This window comes from Ailuropoda melanoleuca, chromosome 6, assembly GCF_002007445.2.
Source record: "Ailuropoda melanoleuca isolate Jingjing chromosome 6, ASM200744v2, whole genome shotgun sequence".
NCBI lineage: Eukaryota > Metazoa > Chordata > Mammalia > Carnivora > Ursidae > Ailuropoda > Ailuropoda melanoleuca.
In genome coordinates, this window is record NC_048223.1 from 90,332,388 (window position 1) to 90,356,881 (window position 24,494).

At 36.1% G+C, this 24,494-nt stretch overlaps 1 protein-coding gene across 6 annotated transcripts in view; it reads right to left on the reverse strand.

Moving 5' to 3' along the window:
• Positions 1–24,494, reverse strand: part of PARG (poly(ADP-ribose) glycohydrolase) — a 123,639-nt gene that overhangs the window by 64,928 nt on the left and 34,217 nt on the right. For all 6 annotated transcript variants that reach the window (XM_034662858.1, XM_019806991.2, XM_034662857.1 and 3 more), the window contains 2 exons: positions 4,619–4,711; positions 152–309 (listed from right to left, as the gene is read on the reverse strand). In XM_034662858.1, the coding sequence (XP_034518749.1) occupies positions 152–309; positions 4,619–4,711 (251 nt within the window). The remainder of the gene's footprint in view (positions 1–151; positions 310–4,618; positions 4,712–24,494) is intronic.

Genomic DNA, 24,494 nt, shown 5'->3' on the forward strand with positions numbered 1-24,494 from the left:
ATAGCAAAAATACCACTAACTCACTGCATTATAAAGATTAAATTAGATAACCGGACATAAAATGTTTGGCCTATGGCAAATCACTGGACAAATTTAGTTCCTTCCACCCTTCTCTATTTCACTTTTAAAGAGGTGTTCTCTGAAAACATACCGATTGAAGTTAATGTCTGGGTAGCTAGAATACTCGGATTTCATCTTAGCATTTCGTCGTGGAAATGTGCAGAAGAAAGCATTAGCTAAAAGACTGGCAATCTGTTCCTGTGACATTGTGATGGAATGATTCATCTTCTGTTTCAGGAGTGGTATTGGCTGACAGAGGAAACAAAATATACAGACAAGGAGAGCAATAATTAGTTTAGCAATTTCAAAAGCAGAGGCACCAAATTGCATTTGCTAAATTAAGGCAGGAATAATTTCAGGCCACTCTTGAATCCTTAAATCAGCAGTACTGTTGAAGTCAAGGGCAGTTCATCAAGGATGATTGGAAAAGTGTACTTGTTTGACAAACTGCAGATTTCTAATCAATAATAATGATAGTGAAGAGAACACAAAACACTACTTATTAGTGGAAAACAAGATTGCTTTAGCAAGTAGGAAATAAAAACACATTATCCATGTAATGAAAAATTAAAACAAAAGATGAAACAGAAAAATGCAACATTGAGTTTAGCTATTATTACATATGCTAAATTTTATTCTCACTTGTATTTAAGATTGCTGGATGGAACAAATTTTTCTATTTTAGTCCTAAATAAAATGATCTAATGAAAATAATTCAATAAATAAGTCTTTCCTTCTAATTCTGAATCACACTTTACTTTGACAATTTCTTTATGAGACCTAAATCTAATTTTATTAAAGAAATTAACAGAACACGTGTATACAGACTTAATGTATAACTTGTAAGAAGACAGGCATTTCCTACATACTCATTTTAAGCCAAGGTAGACACAGGATATTTTTCCTTTAAAATTTTTATGTTGGAAATTGTCTTCTAGTTGTACCAAATCCAAATTCATTGACTTTTTCTTTTCAGTATAATCCATGGGACCTGACCATTACTTTCAGTGGGCTTTATTCTACTTTAAATGTTTAAACCAAATGTTTTTAAAGACATGATGGTAAAGCCAAGTTTATATATCAGTCGTAGAGTTTTAAAATGCTCCAACATAATGTTTAAGATGCTTTTCCTTTTGCCTTTCAATAAGACCCGTAACTAAGAATCCTGGATATCTGCATTCATTTTAAACCAATATACACAGACAAATGTCCTGATAGTATCTAAAGAATCAATATCAAAAATGAAACTGAGGAAAGGCAGGCAAGACAAATCAAAACTCCAATGATTTAAAATTAACTTTTTTCTAAGTAACAGAAAATGTACATTACTGCTAGAATAAGAGTTTGCTAGAAAAAGGAAAGGTTAAATTTGCAGTTCAACTATTTCCCTTGGGAAAATACAAAGATAAACAAGGGAAATGTAAAGAATCACTACAATATCCAAAATTCTCTCCTTTTAGGCCTTAGCAATTACCAGTTCTAAGAAAGAGGAAGCAGAGAGGTCATATCGATTTCCATTTCCCAAACTATACATTTATTTACAACCCAGCAATGAGTTTAGAAAAGGTGACAATGTATCAATGGCTTCAAGCAAACTGTTACTTAGTTTTAGTTAAAAATGAGCTTTTAACTGCCGTTTACCAAGTTATCCATAAAAATGACTTTAAGAAATAATGGTGGTATTTTAGGCCTAATGAACGATAAACACAAACATTTCTTAACCCCCAAATAATGAAACAGTACAATTTTAAATACAGTAATTGACTTCTATTTGCTTAGAGGAGAAATGTCTGAAAGTTCATACTTGGGGAAAACTGGAAGATGTGAATCTTATCAAATGCTCAGCTAGATGAAATAAGAGACTGGTTTAATATGAACCAAGACCTTTCAAAAAGTTCATGTCCAAGATTTGTTTCCTTCCTTTAATTTCCTTTTTATAAATCTAAAATTTACCTTTTCGGTTTGTCCTAGAGAATGTTAATGTGATAAATCATTAAATAACCACATATACAATTTAATTTGCCAAAGATATATTTTGATATCAAAGTGAAGAGTTAACTTGCACAGCAGAGATTTACTTTTCAGTAGAGTATAAAGCCCAGACTTAAAATGTTCTCCCCATTAATACATGAATGGAAGAACAAAATTGTTTTTAGTCAGGCCAAAATGTTGGGGAGCCACAAGTCTGATTTTATTCTAACAAGTGCCCTGTTAGCACTTATAAATAAAGATGTTTTTGGATATATATCTCATTACATAAAATATGGAAATGCTCTTGCCTAAATGCAAGGGGAAGAGAAGAAGATTAAGTGATTCATGTCTAAAGGCTACATATTATCAATTATGAACTACACGTTGAATTAAAAAACCATTTAATTAAGCACATGAAACTTGGGGCCACAAAGAGGATTTCCCTTCAAGAAGGATATAATATAGTCGGAGGAGATATATAAAGATATAAATTACAAAATAATGTTCTTAGTGTGACTTGAGTGTAACCGGAGGGATTAACTTTGGCTAGGAGAGGTAGGGAAGGCTTCGCAGGGGCCATAAAAGTTAAGCAGAACCTAAGAGATAGTGAGAGATTTTACTAGGTAAGGAAAAAAGCAAGGAGAAAAAGGAGAAAGAGTGAACATGACCCATAGCAAGCAAAAAAATTCCAACATAAATAAGAAGAGGAGTATTAATATATATTTTCCCTGCCCAATAGAAAAACTTATTTCAGACACAATGCATTAATGATGTGAAATTAAAGTTACATAAAATTAGAAATACCACAGTAAAATGCTAACAAATACAGCACATTGAAAAACATTCAGTGGTTGTCAACTGAAGAGGGCATGGCCCTCATGCATTTAGTTGTTTTTAGGTTGTCCCAACGATTATGCTTGTGGTTTTGGGGGCACCCCCGATGACAAACTGCTGTGTGTGACACTATCTCACACATTTGTAAACTGTTCCACCCAAAATGTCCCTAGGGCCTCTGAAGAGCAACAGTATTAGCAGAACTTTGGCTAGCATCCATGCAGCAAGGGAGCTGGCTCTAGAAACAAAAGACAGAGGCAAATTCAAGCCATTATTGTGAGAAACATAGGAAGAAAATTATAAAGAACAAATCAACAACCTCTCATGGTGATTTGAAAAGTGTTCACAAATTCTTTGATATTTCCACCTTTTTAAAGATTTATTTATTTTGTTTATTTTATTTTTGAGAGAAAGAGAGCACAAGCGGGAGGGACAGAGGGCGAGGGAGAGAGAATCTCAAGCAGACTCCGCACTGAGTGTGGAGTGAATGTAGGGCTCGATCTCACAACCCTGAGATCACGACCTGAGCTGAAACCAAGAGTCAGATGCTCAACCGACTGCACCACCCAGGCACCCTGATATTTCCTCCTTTTAAGAGAGGAAGCAGAGAGTCTAATTACCCTCTCCTTGCATGTGGATTAGATTTAATGACTAATTTGTAATCAATAGAAAAATAGCAGGAGTGATAGTAGGTGCCTTCAAAAACTATGTCAAAAAAGGCACTGCCAATTTCTTGTTCCCTCCCTTAGGTGGCTTGTTCTGGGGAAGTTAGCAACCATGTCATGAGGACAACCCAATCAGCCTATGGAGGGCAATCACAAGAAACTGAGGGCCTCTGGGCACCTGGGTGGCTCAGTCGATTAAGCCTCTGCCTTCAGCTCAGGTTGCGATCCCAGGATCCTGGGGCTGAGTTCTGTATCAGGCTCTCTGCTCCGCTGGGGAGCCTGCTTCTCCCTCTGCCTCTGCCTCCCTCTCTCTCTGTTTCTCATTAATAAATAAAGAAAAACTTAAAAAAAAAAAAAAAAAGGAAATTGAGGGCTTCTGCCAAAAACCATGTGAGTAAACCAACTTAGAGGCATCTCCTCCAGTCTCGGTGAAACCTTCAGATGACTGCAGCCCTGACCAACACCCTGACTGCAACCACAAAAGAAATCCTGAGCCAGAACCATTCAGAGAAGCTGCTCCTGAATTCCTGACAGAGACTGTGAGATAATAAGTGTTTGTTCCTTTAGGCCTGGAAATTTTGAGGCAATTTATTATGAAGCAATAATTAATTAATACATTCCCCCCAAAAAGAAACAATACCAAATTCTTTCTTTCATTTTTAAAAATTAAAAAACCCCATGAGCTCATTTGTTATACAATACACTACTGTGGGGGCAAGGAGTGTGAGGTAGTGAGCCATTCTGAAGATAAAATGTTCTAAATCCATTAGTACGTTTTGGAATAATGACTTTTTTTTTTTTTAAGTCAGAGACTGTTTAAACAAAAAGAAAATAGGAAGTTTGAATAAGCAAACTTCAACACTGTAAACTGAAGCTCAGAAATTGAATGCTGCATTTTTAATGTCCTTTTGCAGCATTCCCTCTAGCCTCTAACCTTTTCTTCAGTATAGCAAAATCCTTATACTCTTCAGCAAAAACTGTTTTCTTATCTCTCTCCTCTCTCTCTTTGACCCCAGTCATCAGAGTTTAAAAGAAATTCAATTGTGAGTCTCAAGACAGCTACTGAGGAAGAAGTCATTTCTACTAACCTGGGTGCAAATATTTGGCAGACAGAGTGCAGTTTTCACCATATCAGGCAAAATGGACTGATATAAATGTTGAGCTTCTGCTTCTTCAAGTACCTGAAAACCAATAAAATGTATTAATGAATAATAACCAATGAACAAGTGTTTGTTATGAAATTAAATTACATACCTGCTTTTCATAGGATCCCATAAGGCACATTATCAGTATCATCAAACACATATAAAAGGTCACCAATAGATGTGCACTAACTCACAAATTCATTTTCTTTCTTTTTTTTTTTTTTTAAGATCTCATTTATTTATCTGACAGAGAGAGCACAAGCAGGGGGAACAGCAGAGGGAGAGGGAGAGGAAGAAGCAGACTCTCTGCTGAGCAGGGAGCCCAATGTGAGACTCGATCCCAGGACCCTGGGATCATGACCTGAGCCAAAGGCAGACACTTAACCAACTGAGCCACCCAGGCACCCCTAGAAATTTATTTTCAAACATACCTAATTTACCTGAATACCTCCTGAAAATTAATTAAGTATCCCAAATATCAAATATCTCTCATATCAACATTCACAATTAAATAAAACACTTGCAAATAAAACAAAACAAAACAAAACACCAGCACATTCTGCCCTTGGTTACAAATAAAAACTGCTAGACCACTAAGGACTCTCTCAGAAACCCTCAAGAATCCATCCAGCTTCAACCGTCTATAACTTTAAAAAATCAGAGCACAGTATATTTTTCAAATCTAACCTACTGGGTAGTAAACAATGAGGTGTCTGATGAACTTAAGAATTTTTCTTTCTAGGCACCCTTGGGAGGTTAAAACCACAATTCCCACATCATGATTTGAAGCACAACAAACACAACATTCATAGCTCATTTTTGTCTTTTATAATTTCCCATCCCTACAGGCTTTAGAAATTACTTCAGGTCTTTTGATCTAATTTCTTTCTAAAAATAAGGGTTATGTCTTTCAAAGTACTGAAAATGAAAACACTGTTAATTCGGAAATTAACCAATCTGAAATTAACCAATTAACCATTTGGAAATTATTTGTTAAACATTTATCAATTTAAAATTACATTTGAACTAAAGGAGGTCTCACTTATAATCCAGTCTAATTCTGTCATTACTACAAAGAAAGAAAACTGAGGCCAAGGAAGTTACCTGATTACCCTAGCTTGAGGAGGTCAATAAGCAACTAAATCAAAACTAGAACCCAAGTGTTTCCACCTCTACTCTACTGCCCTCCCCACTTCACTACGTGAAAGGGATTAATGAGGATACAGACTTCACAAACCTACAGGCTTTCTTTGCTATAAACTGGAATAAAGGAATATTCATTTGTCTATCTGCAGCTGCACAAGGTATGTGTGTAAATAGAAAAAGTATCAATTTATATCCACTCTGGTTTTTACAGGGAATTTCTAACACTAAGAAATGTCTTTATACCAATACGCTAAAATCCAACCTATACTTACCTCCCTCTTAAAATTAGGACAATGGGAAAACTAATATTGAGAATGAAAAGAAAGATATTTGCAATTCATGGGAGTTTGGGATTCAATCACAGATGTATAGAAAACTAAGTAAGTGAACAACATAAGACAATTATTAATCCTGGTGAAAACATAAAGTTGTGCAAGAGTGGAAAAGCAATCATATCTTAGATATGTACAGTGCTTTTACTATCCTGCTTTAAAAAAACAGAATATTGATCTTAACTGAAATGAATATGATAACTATGGTAGGAAATGGGAAGTAGAAACAAGGTTTGTGTTAGTGAAGAGGGAAGTGAACATACCTAAATCTTAATCCTCTATAAAGGGTAAGTTAACACAATTTTTAAAAAAAGGTAGAGTTCGATGTGGTGCCTCTTCATTATAAGCCGCTTTAATAAAAATAAAAACTAAATTAAAAAACACAGTCATAGAAGTCATCCTACTATTTTAGAAGTACACAACAAAAATACTTGCTTTCCTTTACCTGAAAAAGCATAAAACATACTAACACATTTGTTTAAAATATTCAAACTCTTCTTATTTATAACTCCATCTTTTACTTTTTAAAACATATTTTGAAATAATTATAGATTCAAAGGAAGTGGCAAAAACAGTATAGAGAGGTCCAGTTTATCCTTCCCCCAGTTTCCCTTAATGGTTCCATTTTAGAGAACTATAACACTATTAAAACCAGGAAATTAAAACTGGTACAGTATACCACTCTATGCTATTTTTATCACATGTACATTTGTGTAACCAACACCAAAATCAAGATACAAAACTGTTTCATTACATCTCTCTACACTATCCATTTAGTCACATCCTCCTTCCTCCAACCATTCCTAAGCCCAGCAGCTACATATCTGTTTTCCATCTCTATAATTTTGTTATGTTATATAAATGGAATCAAATAGTATATGTCATTTTAAGATTGACTTTTGCATCCAGCATAATGCCCTTAAGATCAAATCAAGTTGATACAAGCATCAATAGTTACTCCCCCCTTATTGCTGAGTAGTATTCCACGGTATGAATATACTATGGTTGTTTAACCATTCACTTACTGAGGGACGTTTTGGTTGTGCCCAGTATTTGGCTGTCACAAATAAAGCTGCCTTTTACTTTCAACCTGCCTATATCATTATGTCTGAACTGATTTTTTATAAACAGCATATAGTGCATCACTTTTTATTCACTTTGTAAATCTCTTTCAATTGGCAGATTTAGACCATCTACATTTAATCATGAATATGGTAGTGAATACTCATTTCACTCTTTATTTTCTATTTCTTTTATCTGTTCTCTTTTTCTTTCCTTCTTCTGGGTTATTTACACATATTTTAGATTTCCATGTTTATTAATCTAAAATGTTTTTGAGTATATCTCTTTGTATAGATTTTATTGGCTGGTCTAGACATTACATTATGTATAACTTATCAGTTTATTGGTGTCAACATCTTAACAGTTTCAGTACAGAAATTTTACCTTTCTTCAAGTCCCTTTACCCTCCCCCATTTATAATTGTCTTCAATATTTCCCTACATAGAGAATTACAGTGTTATAATTATTGAAAAACGGTTAAAGAGAAAGTGTCAAACACAATTTAGAATACTCAAGAAGAAAAGTCTATTATATTTACTACATGTTTACTCTTTCTGTTGTTCTTTCTTCCTTGCTGATTTTCCAAAATTCCATCTTTTATCATTTCCTATTTCAAGAAATCTCTTTAGACATTCTTTTAGGACAGGTCTACTAATGACAAAGTCTCTTCCTTTTCCTTCATCTGAGAATCATGGTTTCCCCTTTATTCCTGATGAATATTTTTATTGGATATAGAATTCTGGATTGACTATTCTTTCCCTTTAGTCCTTTGAAAATACTGTATCACTTCCTTTGATCTCCATGTTTCCTGATGACGAATCCACTATCATTCAAATGGTTTTTCAACTACAGGCAGTGTGCCATTTCTCTCCTAATGCTTTCAAATGTTTTCTTTGCCTTTCAAGAAGTTTGACTATATGTCTTGGCATGGATTTTTGGGGGTTTATCCTGTCTGGAGTTCATTTGGCTCCTTCAAGCTGTGGGTTTATGTCTTTTGTAAAATTTGGGCAATTTTCAGCTATTACTTCTAGTTTTTAGCTGCTATTTCTTCTATTTTTTTTCAGAAACTGACCTCTTTCTTCTCTCCTTCTAGTACTAAAATGACATGAATGTTAGATCTTTTGTTATAGTCTCAAAGGTCCTCAAACTGTTTTTTGTTTTTGTTTTTTTGCCAGTCTATTTTCCTTTTGTTGTTCAAAATGAGTTATTCTGTGGGTTTTTTTTTTCCCAAGTTCATCATTTCTTTCTTCTGCCATCCCATTTCTTCATTGAGCTCATCCACTGCATTTCTTTAAAAATTTCAGTTATTGTATTTTTCAGTTCTAAAATTTCTATTTGGTTTTTCTTTATAGCTACTATTTATTTGCTGAAACTATTTTTTCATCATTTTAAGCAGGTTTGTAATTGCTCATTGAAGCCTTTTGTGATGGCTGCTTTAAACTCTTGTCATAGAATTCTAACACCTGTTTTATCTTAGGGTTAGGGCCATTGATTGTCTTCTCATTTCAACTCAGATTTTCCTGATTCTTGGTGATGAGTCATTTTTTTACTGGAATCTGGATATCTTGGGTATTATGTTATGAGATTCTGTATCTTATTTAAATCTTGTTTTAGCAGGCCTTCTGTAACAGAGGAAGGCAAGCGCTGCCTCATTACTGCCAGTTCAGAATAGAAACTCAGGCCCTCTATTTGTGAGGAGTGGGGAAGGCATCTTGCGCCACTGGGTGGAGGTGAGAGTTCAAGCTCCCTGCTAGACCTCTACTGTACTTTTCCAGGGCCCCACAAACCCTAGCTGGTCAGTCTTTTCTCTACCTTTCAGAGCCTTCTTATGTTTATATAGTGTCCAGGATTTTTAGCTGTATTTAGCAGAAGGGACAGGGAGAAAGATCTACCCAAACATTTTTAACCTAAAGACATTTAACCTATATGTGTCTTAATGGGCTGACAGCTTCTCCTTTGGGTACCTGTCCTTGTCTTTTAAAACTGACATACCAAGTAGTTGCTGCCATGCTTTGCTGACAGTCACAAGCTTTAAAATATCACTTATTTATCTGATAAAACGTTACTGCACTGGACTTCTTCACAACTGTCAACACTTCAGAGCTATGTCTAAATGTTGCTTTGGAAACGCAAATGAGAACATAAAAAAACATCATTCGAGAGCATAACCAACCCAACTACTGTTTGAGATAGAATGCATAAATTTAAAAAGCTACCATGATCTTAAGCCTTCTCACATATTATTAGTATTTTTATGCAAATGTTACTTTTATAAATTATTAATAAAATGCAAACCAAGATATAATGAAAAGTTTTTAAAATGTAAATCATTTCTTCACTTCCAGAGTAGCAAGAACCTTAATAAATAGTAAATGTTTATTTATAATATAGCATATATTTTGCTTTTTTATAATAATGGCAATGATGATTATAAGGAAAAATACCGTAAAACAATAAAAGAAGAGCTTCATTAAATTTTCCCACAAGTAAAGCCCTCCTCTCTACTGGATAGTCTGCATAGATAATTATATGTAGCAGATATTTCTGCCTGTGTACATGTATGTGTGTAGTATTGTATTTTTATTCTAGTGCTACAAATCCATTATGTGTATGTCTCATTCAGAATTGACACAGTGAGTTTCAAAATTATAATGCTATTTTGCTCATCTCTTCTCTTTAAACTATAAATCTGTTTGTTAATTCAACTGGCCAGTAAACAAATATTGTATTTATTATGTACCAGACACTGTGCCAGGAATGAATTTAGAACTGTAAACAATAACAGACATGATCACTGACTTCTGAGTCTCACAGCAGAAAGCCCTATGCTCTTTCTGTGACCACCCCCCTCAATAGGTCAGCCCTAACCCTGAAGGATAATCATGGGTCATACTGCAAGCTCATCACAGTGACTGTAGAAAGGCTATCTTTCTTTCTTCCTTTAGCAGATAGAAACATGGACAAACTACTAAAAAAGAGTAACTGATTTGCCAAATGTCAAAAAATTATGAATGATTTAAATCTCTAGAAGCATGCAAATGAAGAGATGTTTACTTATTTCTTCTTTCTTGGAATACCTGACCAACTAAAACTAAATCTGTGAACTGTGCACTATTACTACAGACATATTCATAATGACTAAGTACAGTGTTTGGCACACAGAAAGTATTAAATAAATAATGATTTCTGAACTTTGAGAAAGTGAAATCTGTAGCTGATAAAATCAGAAAACTACCATCATTTTACTAAAAGAGGAAGTTTCCATAGATCTACTTCTTCAAACAGTTCATAGCAAACTTAAAAAGTGACCAGTCACAAATCAATGAATATAATAAACACCTTAAGTCATTCCATTTTATCTATTGGTCTAAACCTAGTTAGATCCCAGTAAAACTTTAAAGTTACTAATAATCTCTTTTAATGAAAATTTTCAAAAAAACCCTTTATATACAAGGTCTAGACTATTAAATTTTATTACGTGATTTTCCAAAAAAAAAAAAAAGTATATCACACCCCAAAATTCGAAGAGGAAAAAAGTCATAATCCTATGATGCTGAAATTAAAATAACTACTCAACTTTGTTAATTTTTTGACTATATGGTATACTATATTTTATTGCAACTTGGTTTTTTGTCATAAGAGAAAGCCATAGAAGCCTTTCCATGTAATAGAATGATAAATGCTATATAGTATTCCATAGTATAAATGTATAATTCCCTACCAATAGTAATTATTTTCCCAACATATGAAACTTTCAAAAATACAGCAAAGTAAAATAACTATACACTTAATACCCATATACTCAGTAGTTTCTATAGTTAAATTACATTTTTCTATATTCACTTTTGTCACATAGCTACCCATACTTCAATCCATTTTTAAATGCACTTTGAAGTAATTGGGGACATTTGTACATTCATCACTTCAGACTGCATATCAATAAGTACAGTTTAATATTTAACTTAATACTTACAGTTTTTTCTTCTTTTGAGGTAAAATTTAAATTCAATGAAATAAACTAATCTTAAGCAGTATACTTAAGTGGCATATTACCATTCAACAAATTTTTTACAAATGTATATACCTATATAACCTAGACTCTTATCAAGATATAGGACATTATAGGGGCACCTGGGTGGCTCAGTTAAGCGTCTGCCTTCAGCTCAGGGTGTGATCCCGGCATTCTGGGATCAAGCACTGCATCGGGCTCCTCTGCTGGAAGCCTGCTTCTTCCTCTCCCACTCCCCCTGTTTGTGTTCCCTCTCTCTGGCTGTCTCTATCTCTGTGAAATAAATAAATAAAATCTTAAAAAAAAAAAAGATATAGGACATTATCAAAACCTTAAAGTTCTCTCATGCCCCTTCCCAGGAAACTCCTGCCCCCACACCTGAGGGACTACCATTGCTCTAAATTTGTTCTATTACAGATTTGTTCTGCCTCTTATAAAACTTTATGTACTGGAAACAAAGGGTCTGTAATGTTTTATGTAAGGCTTTTTTTCCTCAACACAATGTTTTTGAGATATATCTATGTTTAATCAGTGATTTGTTCTATTTTATTATTTTATTCCATTGTATGAATACACAACAATTTGTTTATTCATTCTCCTGTTAATAGACAACTGGGCTATTTCTAGGTCTTGGCTATTAGATAAAGATGCTATAACATTCTTCTATAAACACAGGACTTTTTGTGTATGCACTTTCATTTTTCCTGGGTATAGAAAGGAACAGAACTAGGAGAGCCTGGGTGGCTCAGTCAGTTAAGCTCAGGTCATGGTCTCTGTTGTGGGACCGGGCCCACATTGGGCTCTGCGCTGGGCATGGAGCCTGCTTAAGATTCTCTCTCTTCCTCTCTCCCTCCCAGTCCCTCCTCTCTCTCACTCTTTAAAAAAACAAAAACAAAAAAACAAAAAAACCCCTACCAGAATTAACAAATTAATGGATCATAGGGTAGATAAATGTTTAGTTTTCTAAAGAACTGCCAGACCTTCCCCCAATGTAGTAGTACCACTGTATACTCCAACAACAAAACATGAGAGTTCCAGTTGCTCCATATCTCTACCTACACTTGGTCATTTTAGTTTCAGCCTTTCTAGTGTTTGCGTACTAATATCTCATTCCAATTTTCATTGGCATTTCTCCAATGACAACTGATATTGAGCACTTTTTAATGTGTTAATTGGTCATTTGTATGCCTTTCTTTGTGATGTCTTTTAAATTCTTTTGCTCATTTTTTAATAAGGTTGTTTGTCTTTTTTAATTTTTAATCGTAGTTATTTATAAATTCTAAATACAAATCCCCTGTTAGAGAAACTTTTTGCAAATATTTTCTGTCATTAGTTTGTTTATTCATTTTCTTAATGTCCTTAGGTGATGAGTATTCATTAATTTTTTTCTTTTATGGTTAATGTTTTCTGTGCCCTATGAAATCTTTGCCTAAATGACACAGATACGTTCTTCCTGGAGCTTTATGGTTTTAGCTTTAAAAAAAAAAAAAAAGATTTTATTTATTTATTTGACACAGAGACAGCCAGTGAGAGAGGGAACGCTAGCAGGGGGAGTGGAAGAGGAAGAAGCAGGCTCCCAGTGGAGGAGCCCGACGTGGGGCTTGATCCCAGAACGCTGGGATCATGCCCTGAGCCGAAGGCAGACGCTTAACAACTGCGCCACCCAGGTGCCCCTGGTTTTAGCTTTTGTATTTAGAATTATTTTCTATGTATGCTGTGTAGAAAGAACTGAAGCTCATTTTTCCCCCATATGTATATCCAGTTCTTCCAGCACCATTTGTTAAAAAGATGTTTCTTTCTAGCGCTAGATTGCCTTGGTACCTTTGTTGAAAATCAAATGATTGTATAATCATGGGTCTATTTCTGGGTTTTCTTGGTTTTCCACTGATCAATTTGATTCTTTGTTTCATTTTGTTTTTATTTTAGTATAATTAACATACAATGCTATATTAGTTTCAGATGTATAATATAATGATTCAACAGTTCTCCATTACTCAGTGCTCATCACAATTTGACTCTTACGCCACTACTACACTATATTAGCTTCCTTAGGCTGCTATAGTGAAGTATACATCTGTATAATGAAGTACCACAAACTATGTGGCTTAAAACAACAAAAATTTATTCTCTCACATTTTTGGAGGCTACAAGTCTGAAATCAAGGTGCTGGCAGGGTTATCCTCCTTCTGAAAGCTTTAGGGAAGAATCTTTTCATGCCCCCTCCTAGTTTTGGTAGCTACTCGCAATCCTTGGGGTTCCTTGGCTTTTAGAAGCTTTCAACAAATAGTAGCTACTATTATGACAACACATATTTTACCCTCTGCCTTGTTTAACATTTTACTACAGTTAAATGACTAAATATGCGACAAGATTTAGTTCACATTTCCCTGACTTTCCTAATTACTCCTTCCTCTGTGACTCTGTCATCACACACACACACACACACACACACACACACACACACACACGTACTACAGCACTTATTACAGCTTAGTATAGTAACTTAATCACATTTTTGTTTCCTCTCCTCCAATCTGTGAACACTGCAAGAGCAGGGATTGTAGCTCTGATATCTTGTATTCCAGTACCAAGCATGGTATTTAGTACTCACTATTATTTGCTGAATAAACAGTTAATGAAAATAAAAACGTTACATTTTACCTTGAAAGTATCCCTGAAAAATAGAAAGCATAAGGACATCTAAAGAAACTACAGCTTGAAGGAGGTAAAGCAATTTCCCACACTCACATTTAGTGGCATAAAATAAGACTAGATGCCAGGGTTTTTCTTGCCAGATTTTAGAGAATAGAGCACTGGCCAAAAAACTGGAAGACTACAGTCAGAGGCGCAGATCTGCATTTACTCTCTGTATTAACAAAAAATTCCTGAATTCTCTACTTCCTCATCCATAATAAGGATAATTCTAACTCTGTTTAACTTACAGAGTTATGAAGGCTCACATGTAACAGTGTTTTATGAATTCTAAGGCCCCACATACAAATGCAAAGTAATAATAATAATCTAATGGGCCAGTAATTCACCACCTTTTTGGAGCCTCCCTCTTCGTTCATCACCCCCACATCAATTAACTGCCAAGTCCTACTGATTGATCCAGCAGGAACTTACATATTCATTACCTCCTCTTAATCACTACTACTAAGCTACCCTGACTCAGCCCTTCATCCAATCTCCCCAAGAGTGCTACAATAATTTAACTGCTGGCCCACCTTCAGTTTCTGCACAAGTACACCCTGGTGTGTCCCTGCTCCACTTGAAAGCTTTCCATGGCTTTTCACTGCCTTAACAATACAGTATAATTCTTTGAACTAACAACCAACTATCTGGCCTTAGATGCTTGTCTAGTCTTCTTTAGCACATTTACATACCACCTTCTGTGCATTTTACATACCAGGCAGTTCAGCAATTTACTCTTCTTGAGCATCTACCTGTGCTGCCACAGATAAAATGTGTGCTACACCTACACTATCTTTCCTACTCAACTTTAAAACTTACCTAACCTTTTGATGTCTTGCTCAAACAATATGATGCTTCAAAGTCTACCCAAAGTGATTTGCCAGCTAGAAGGTAACTTTCCCTCTTGTAATTTATCTGTACTTTTTTTCCACAAGACATTTAAGACTTCCTTCTTTATACTGTAGTTATTTATGGATATTCCTACTAGTGCTTACTAGAAGTTCCTTCAAGACAAGATTTATGGGGGCACCTGGGTGGCTCAGTTGGTTAGGTATCTGCCTTCGGCTCAGGTCATGATCTCAGGGTCCTGGAATTGAACCCCATGTCAGGCTCCCTGCTCAACAGGCAGTCTGTTTCTCCCTCTCCCTCTGCTCAATCATGCATGCGCTCTCTCTCAAATAAATAAATACATACTTAAAAAAAAAGGTTTATGTTGATTCACTATGCCTAGAACAGGGATATTCATATGTAACATTCTCAATAAAAATATTTGTTCAATTAACTGAAATTTTCTATCATACATAATTTTACAAAGCTCATCCTCATCTTCCTCTCTACTGCCTATGAGAATCTCCACTGCTTAGGGCAAATACTAGAGTTTCTTTTCTTCTTTCTTTCCTTGTTTTTTTCTTTTTAAGGAAAAGTAAATTAAACTGCATATGGAGTGAGCTTTCTATAATATACCTAAAACTTAACGGGGCTACCTCTAGAGATCCCAAGTCTGAGAGACACGTTCATATTTCAAAAACTAAAAGGAGGGGCACAAAGGCGGCAGTTAGTTAAGCAGCAGACTCTGGTTTTGGCTCAGGTTGCGATCTCGGGGTCGTGAGATCAAGCCCCATGTCAGGCTCTGTGCTCAGCACAGAGTCTGCTTGGGACTCTCTCTCTCTCCCTATCTCTTTGCCCCTCCCCCCTGCACTCACTCTCTCTAAAAATAAATAAATATTTTTTAAAAAATTAAAAAAAAGTAAGTCAGAATTGTCCAGATTTTTCAGATCCACTTATTCTTCAGGCATGTCTTTAGACTACAAAATTATATGCTAGAAAATAAAAACAATTAGAGCACTAAATTATATAAGGGTAAAAAAATCAACTAGAGAAGGTGAATGTTTCTAACATTTATTTGCGCGTGACTCAGGATAACACTCTGAAGAGAATGATGTGACAGCTTACAAGAAAACAAACTCACTCACTCCCCCTAATTTCTGAAGGTTCATGCAAGTCTGACAGGCCAACCACAGGGTGATCTCTCATGTGTATCATCCATGACAATCACGGCTTCAATAAAAATATTCCCCAAATTTTAATAAAGCCCAATTGGTTTTCAAGAAATAGCCAGCCTAATGTTTTCATAATTAGGAAAGCATATTTCAGAAATTAGTGAACTATTTTGTGCACCTAATTAAGACCGTCTAAAATTTTTATCTTAAGTCATCAAAAGAGGTACAAAATGAATGTCGTGGAGGAGAACAAGGTGATATCAAAGGCTGAGTGCTAACAGAGGTCAGTGTTGGTGGCACAGGGAAAAGAGCTGCACTGAGAAGCCATCCTGCCTCTCTATCACCTTTGCTTTGGTTTGGTTTTCCAAACAGCTATTAAGAGTTTCCCTATGAATTTTCAAATTGCTATGACTAAATTTGGGAAGCACTGATAAAAAATCACAGCTCATTATAAGCATTTGAAATGATTTAAGGATAATACAAAAGAGCCTTCAAAGTATTTATCTTGCACCTTATACTGGAAATAATCTGTACCTGTCATTATATTAATTTGATACTTGTTTAATATGGGATAAATTATGCTATAGGGACTTCCTCTTCTTCCCCATCATTGGTTGTCAGCAACAGAAGGAAAAAGATGCTAAGCAGTGAAATCTCATTTTATCCCATATCTCCAAGCCCATACCCAAGCTTGTATTAGCCAGTATAGGCAAGAAAGAGGTGAGAAAGGGCTCTCCCGGAGGGTCCTCACGATTCCATTTCTAGCCTCTCTCAATCACTGTTTTGTTGCTCATGACACAACTCTGCACTAGTTTCTCTCTTCATTCAGAAAACCAGCCACCATTGCCTTAAAATTCACAGTTTTTTATAGATGGAAATTTCATCATCATGTACTCCTAAACTGAAATAATTAACAACTAATCTGGGAACACAACCAATTTAGGAATAATATCTTCATTCAGTTCTTAAACTATGCCTCTAATCAACAACAGCCACGCTATTTCCTACACAAATTTCATTAGATTATACATGAATAAAATTGTGTAGGTTTATGAAACACGAAGGAAGCTCTTCTCTAAACAGTATTTACTGATAATGACAATCTTTCTTCATGCTAATAATAAAATGCACAGAGTATTCTTACCTTAGGACAAAGCATAATAACGCATCCTCATTATCTTCTGTCTCCAAAGAAGAATTTACTTCTCAGTACTGTTATGGTAAATGATTACCCTTTAGGGAACAATCCCACACTAGCACAAGATGCTCTGATAGGTCTTTCCCATCTCTCATTCCTATTACCGTATGACTACATGGCCATATCCATCAATCACATTAGCAAACACCACCAACCACAACGCTATTACATACAAGCCAAGAGATATTTTCAACACCACAGAGTCACACTATTATCCATCTTTTATAGAGAAGTAATCAAACTGAACATGACAAGATTTCAGAGAAATAGCTAATGGTAATGTAAGTTTTCTAGTCCTATAAGCCAAATGAACTTAATTCATTCAACAAATGTGAGTAGTAACTTCAATCTTTTACTACAGTTTATACTTTTAAATTTAACAAGAATATTTTTGAACTATAATAATTTAAAATTACTTATTTTTACTTTTAAGTAATTTTAAGATAGTTCAAAGACAGCTTCTCACACAACACTAGAAAAATAATTTGCCATATAAACCAAATAATGTGCATACATATACATTACAGTGCTTAATTCTTAATTTAATTCTTAAATTACATAGCATGAATTAAAAATCAGCATTATTAGTCCAAGCTTCACTCTTATTAACTAGGCTGGAATACCAACATAATTTTCCCAAAAGGTTTGAGAGCACCCCCTGGTGGCGGATTCTTTGGAGAAAAAAAATGTATTAGTAGGAGAAAACAAACGCTATTACAATGAAAATACCTTTTTTAAAAATTGACCAAGCTCTACTCAACAACTCAGTTATTTCAGGTAATATCCAATGTAGAAAAAAATTCAAAATGTGATCAAAGAATATTAAGAAATTTCTGAAGCTCCCTATAAAAAATCTGACCAGCAGCATCTTCAGGTAGCAAGACCAGCAAGATGTCCATCACAGAAAGAACCTGAGAGATGACCTCGCCCAGTACAGAAGAAAACTTTCTAGCCACCAGCCACACGTATTGACCAAGCATTTGAAATGTGGCCAGTGTGAATGAGCAACTAAATTTCATATTTTATTTCACTTCAAATGGCCACATATGGCTTTGGCTACTGTTTGGACAATACCGATCCAGTCCTATTTGCTATCGCTACTCCACTGCAGAGAAAGTCACCAGAGCAATCCAAGGAAGATTCAAAAGTTTCCAGATATATGTAGAACTATGGTACAAATACATATGACTAAATCTGTACCTTTTGGTTTGGGGATTTTTAAGTGCAACTATTTTAATTCAAACTGCACTGAGCTACTTTGGGTACCTGCAATTCATTTTAGAATACAGATGAGTTTGAGAACGGTCAAATATTCCTTTTGAAATAATTTTGGCTTTACAGCCTATATAAAACTGAAGATATGTGACAACTGGTATAGCATTTATCTACATCAAATAAAACAGATAAAGAGTTCAGGCTCTATTATCACCTGGGGCAGTCATTCTTTTCTTACATGTAGAGAATAAAAAGGTAAATGGGTCCTTGGACTGTGGATTAGCCGAGCTCAGGAATCCAAGAAAGAGAACAGCCCAGGAGGTCCCACCTTTACTTTATATTTAACTCTAGCAGTATGTTGCTATTTAGTTCAAGCACCTATTGAGCACTCACTTTGTCTGGGACATCATACTGAGCTCTGGGACATCATACTGAGCATGCGAGGAATAAAGGCAGACAACGCAAGGTCTCCGTTCTCTAGAAATTCACTACCTTTTAGGGTAAAAATGTCATATAAACAACCATAAGAGTTGTGTGTGCTGGCCTCACTTTTTCCAATACTAACTGCCAATCTCAAATGGTCAAGTATCACTTTACACAAATAATTCCTAAATCCTCTGTTGAGAAGCTGTGGCATAAGACCAACATCTGTGTGTTAATCTACTCTTCTTGAATATCTTGAATTTCGTTCAAGAAAAATTACTGAGCACCAGCCATAGCTAGAAAACATGAAGACGCCCTAGAGAAGTTCAGCCTCATGAACGACACAGACATTTTATAGGCAGATCATGTGTTATGCGACAAGTGCATGGAGGTACTACTACAGAGATGAGTTTTTAGTAGATAAAACTACTTTCCTCTCTGAGAAGAGAGGAAGGAGTTCTTAGAGGAGATAAAGACTGCTGAGTCTGGACAGGTGGATTAAGAGCAACCCAAAGGCATGTCAGGGAATCATAAGCAACAGTCATTAGAATATCAGGTTTGGAGCAGGGAAGTGGCAAGAAATGATGCTGGAGAAGTGGCAGAGGCAAGGCCACAGAATACCATAAATATCACCCAGGAGAGTTGAAAATAGATGAGGTGCCACATAAGGTTTGAAGATATATGCTTCAGAGAGCTCACTGTGTGTGAGCAGCATGAAGGATGGATTTGAAGGGAGCAACACTGAACATGGGGGTCAGCTGGATGACTGGTGCAATATACCATCTGAGTCATAAAGAGAGCATGGATTAGACAAGTATAGTAGAAATAGAGGTGAGGCTCAGGAAGTGTTTAGGAAGTAAAATTATGGTGTCTTAATATAAGAAGCTGACAGAGAAAAAGAGCTGAAGATAGAGATCCAAGTATGCCCAGCATTAAGTGGTATTTAAAGCTCTTGGCACTAGGTTAAGTGATAGGGAAATAACAAAGAACAAATCAAATCACAGCCTCCTTCACAAGGAAGACTAAGGGAGATGAACAAGGAAAAAGCCTATAACAGAAGTGACAGCTAGGTTGGGCACTAAAGGATGAGCAAGTATTAATCAGGCCTTTGGGAGAAGGGTGAGGCCAGAAAAGATAGAGTGACATCTGTATCCAAAAGTATAATTCTATTTTGGACTTGCTGAATTTAAGGAATGGAATAAAACTAGCTTTTCCTTTGAGATAACAAGAAAGAGATGAATAAATAATATTGAAAACCTAAAATAAAGGAACTGAAAAAATTTACCTTGTAGATGGTCTCAAATCTCTCTGAGGTGTGAAGTAGGGACAGACAGTATAATGCACATGAAGATTAGAAAACACTGCAAAGGTTCAGAAGCAAAGAGTAGTGAGGAAAAAACACAAGATAGCAAAAAGAACCAAAGGCCAAGTTAAGATTCAATAACAGTAGGGCGCCTGGGTGGCTCAGTTGTTAAGTGTCTGCCTCTGGCTCAGGGCGTGATCCTAGAGTCCTGGGATCGAGCCCCACATCAGGCTCATCCGCTGGGAGCCTGCTTCTTCCTCTCCTGCTCCCCCTGCCTGTGTTCCCTCTCTCACTGGCTGTCTCTCTCTCTCTGTCAAATAAATAAATAAAATCTTAAAAAAAAAAAAAAAAAAGGATTCAATAACAGGAACTCTCAGCAAGGCCTATCAAAAAAAAATTATGATTTATTTCCTGCTTTCCTCCCTCCTTTCCTTTTTTTTTTTTTCAGTTAAGAAAACAGGTAGCTAGATGCTATCAGAGTTGAAAATGAGCAGATACTAAAGATCAATGAGAATCAGATGAAAAAAAAGACTACGATACTAGGCTAGGCATGAAGAGAAAGGCAGGAGAGAGCCAACAGACTACAACTGTTTTGTAAGGTGTGTTCCATGGAATACCAGGTATAAGGAAATCATAAGTTGTTACACAGAAAAGAGTCCTATTTGTAAATAAGTTTGGGAAAAAATGTTTAACCAGAACTACGCAGGTTTCTTTATTGTAAGACTCCTCAGAACTATTCCCACCAGGAGGATATAATATGCAGCCTCAATTCTTTATTTACAAAGTATTTGAGCAACATAATGTGGGAAACAGTGGTCCAGAAGAAAAGGGATAGAAGCAACAGACTTAAAAACAGAGTACAGTAGGAATATGTGAGTTGAAAACTAGGAGGCTATGGTAAGAGAGTAGTTCAGAACTCATAACTTTAGAATAGGAATTGGTCCTGGGGATAACCAGGTCCAAACTGTAACCATATATGGTCATATAGGTTAACACAGTAGTGGGTTTCACATACAGACTCGAGTCAGACTAGTACTAGTTGATGACTAGTGTCATCCACATGAATATCAACCAAAGTTGCTCAAGTTGATGTCAGTAACAGGGCTGAGAGGAAAAGAGGTGTTAAAGATGGGCAGTTAACAAGGAAAGAGGGGACATAACCAGATGGCAAAGGATTCAAAGGAACAAAGGCCATTGGACGTTGGTATGTGCCCTCCCAAAGCCAGTGCATTTAAATGATGGCAGATCTAAGGCCGTAGGCCACTAAAGCCAACTTTTTCCAAAGAATTTTTCTTAGCTTCTCTTCTACCTATAATTCAAGTCTTTTAACTTACTGGGCTTCCCTAGCTTTATTCAACTGGTTTTTATGATGATTCTGCCCCTTTCCCTAAGCATTTCTAGCTGACCTTATGTTTGGGTGGTATGTTTGACTCAGTTCCTCTCTAAGTGGTAGTCAAGGCTGGCTCTGATGGCATGCACCACAGCGCACAGATAAAAAATGAGACCCACTTCAGCCCAGGTCTACAAGTATCACCTTGGGTTTTCACAGATCTAGGACAGGGTTAAACAATTCAACAATGTAGTGGGGTTGAGCACTGGGGGCTGAGAAGAAAAACAATTCCTTTCCTTCAAAGAAGGAAAAACTACCACTCAGAAAAGCTCCTTCAACCAAGATAAAAGTTGAGGGACAGCTACTATTCAAGATGTTTGAACAAGATGGAAGAGTAGTGCAGGCATTCTCAAACTTTTATATACATTAGAATTAACTGAAGGCTTGTGAAAATACATATGGCTGGGTCTCACCCCAGCAGTTTCTAATTCAGTGGGTCTAGGGTAGGACAGAATTTACATTTTTAACAAGTTCCCAAGTGATGCTGTCTACTGGATCAGGGACTGTACCTTGAGAACCACTGCAGTGGAGTAGGGTTTCTTGATGCTGGCTCTACTAACCCTTTGGGGTAGATAATTCTGTTATGGGGAGTGTCATCCTGTTCACTGTAGGATGTTGAGTGGCATCCACTGCCTCTATCTACCAGAGGCCAGTTGCACCTCCCTCCTAATTGTGAGAACCAAAATGTCTCCAGGTATTGCCAAATGTCCCCTGGGAAGCAGAATCACTCTTGAATGAGAGCTACCACAACCAACTATAGTAGTTAAGAGCTAAAACTGGAGTGAGAGGCACCTGGGTTGAAATCCTGGCTTTATCACTTGAGCTAGTTACTTAAACTCTAAGCCTTGGTTTTCATTTCTTTATTTGTAAAATGGAAATGTTAATGGTGTTTACCTAATGGGTTAGTTGTGATAATTAAATGAGATAAAACATACCACTTACACCATACTTAGTATATAGTAAAGTTCCCAAATACAAGGACCGCCACTATTGCTACCACAGATAACCAAACAGGATGTTATAGCAAAAACAAAGGAGATCAAGTACACAGGGGACCTTGGAGAAGGGGTTAAGTTAGGGAGGGGATAGGGCTAAGCCCAGAATAGGTAAAAGTTTGCAAGTGAACTGAAGCTGAAACATCTGCAACTTAAGCTGTCTAGGGTGTTGGCTGGAAGGAAAGGATTATAAAGGAAGAAAGATGTCAACTATGGGAAAGAGGCTGAGTATTTGCTGCTCAACCAGTGAGCTGTGATGTAAGCACTTTTAACATTCCATTCCCATGCCTTTCTGCTACAGACTGAATGCATGTGTCCTCCCTAAATTCGTATGTTGAAACCTATTCCCGCAATGTGATGGTATTTGGATGTGGAAACTTAGGGAGGTTTTTCAAGTCATGAGGCTGAAGACATCATGAATGGGATTAGTGACTTTATAAGAGAGACCTTAGAGAGCTCACTTGCTCCTTCTGCTTTGTGAGGACATAGCAAGAAGACAGCCATCTATGAATCAGGAAGCAACGGTCTCACCAAACACCAAATCTGCCAACGCCTTAATCTTGGACTTGATAGCCTCTAGAACCATGAGAAATAAATTTCTGTTGCTTATAAGCCACCCAGTCTGTTGTATTCTGTTACTAGCAGCCTGAATGAACTAAACCACCTTGTTCACCTCTGAGCTAGGCTTCCCAGAACTGAGGAGGATTAGACCAACAGCATCACTTGGGACTTCATTTGAAAAAAATTTCTATAGTGAAATAGTTCTGGAAATAGTTCTTGTTGCAGAAAATGTCTTTTTATAGTGCTTTTCAGGTCATCGAAGAGCATCTGAGGCAACAAGGTACCATGCCACTAAGCTTACTAGAAAATCCTTTACACTATAAAGAATAATTGCTCAATTTAGAACCTGAATGCCTTGTGCAGTTAATCATTACCTGTCATTGCCATAGCAATAAGTTTATGGGTATGTACTTTTCACAACTAGTACCAACGACAAAATATGGAGAAGAGTATTAGCTCAGTCCTCATTAGATGTAGCTATGATGCTACACTGGCATTAACGAAGTACTCCCTGCATCAAGAGGACAATGGACCTATTTAGCACTCATTACCAAGTTTGCTGCATTGTTGATACTGACTACACACTGAAACAGATCATAAATTTGAAAAACAGATTGACATTCTGTTTTTATTTCCTTTTATCTTCTGATATTATATACACAAAATCCTTCTGGTTGTTAAATATGAGATCTTACATGTAAATAGAAGTGTTAGCAGCTTATCTAAAAGAAACATAATAGGAGCATTAAGAAGAGTAAATGTAAATTAATTTAGCAGGAATTATAAGTCAAGGCATTACAGCCAACTGAATAAAAACAAAACAAGAAACACTTCAAACTAGTTGACAAAAATATAAATTATGAAAAAGATTAAAACATGGAGTTATTATCACCCCTCTAACAGTAAACTTCTGGATAATAAAATAATTGCCACAGCAACATTCAAAAGTAATGGCTTCCATAGCTATTTGACACTAATGTACTAGCTTTATTTCCTTATTGGAATAAAGAAGAAATTCCACTGAAGGGATTTTCACTTTTGGGTATCTATACTTCCCATCCTCCTTGTCTTCTACATACATAAATACAACACAGACAGTGTTTCACAAACACAAAATAACAACACTAACTTCATCAATGACCCAGTACATGGAGGGCTCAACTAAGACTGATCATCCATAATAACTCAACAAGTTTATAAAGCAAGGTGCCTGGTTCCAACTGGAGCAATTAGTCCTATGGAATATGTGCTATTTAAAATAAATCATGAATCTAATACCCTCAACATATGCCCTGATCCAAAAGCATACCTTAACCAAACGAGGGGGAAAAGTCCACATATTTCATATGAGTCTAAAATTTAATATTTTAGTGACTATGATTAGCTCTCTTTTGGCTCCTACAGTTCTCATGAATTAAATTAAGTCAAAAGCTGTAAAGCAATGCAGACCTTATTGTTTGTAGAGACTGTGAGTCACCAGGGGAAGAAGTC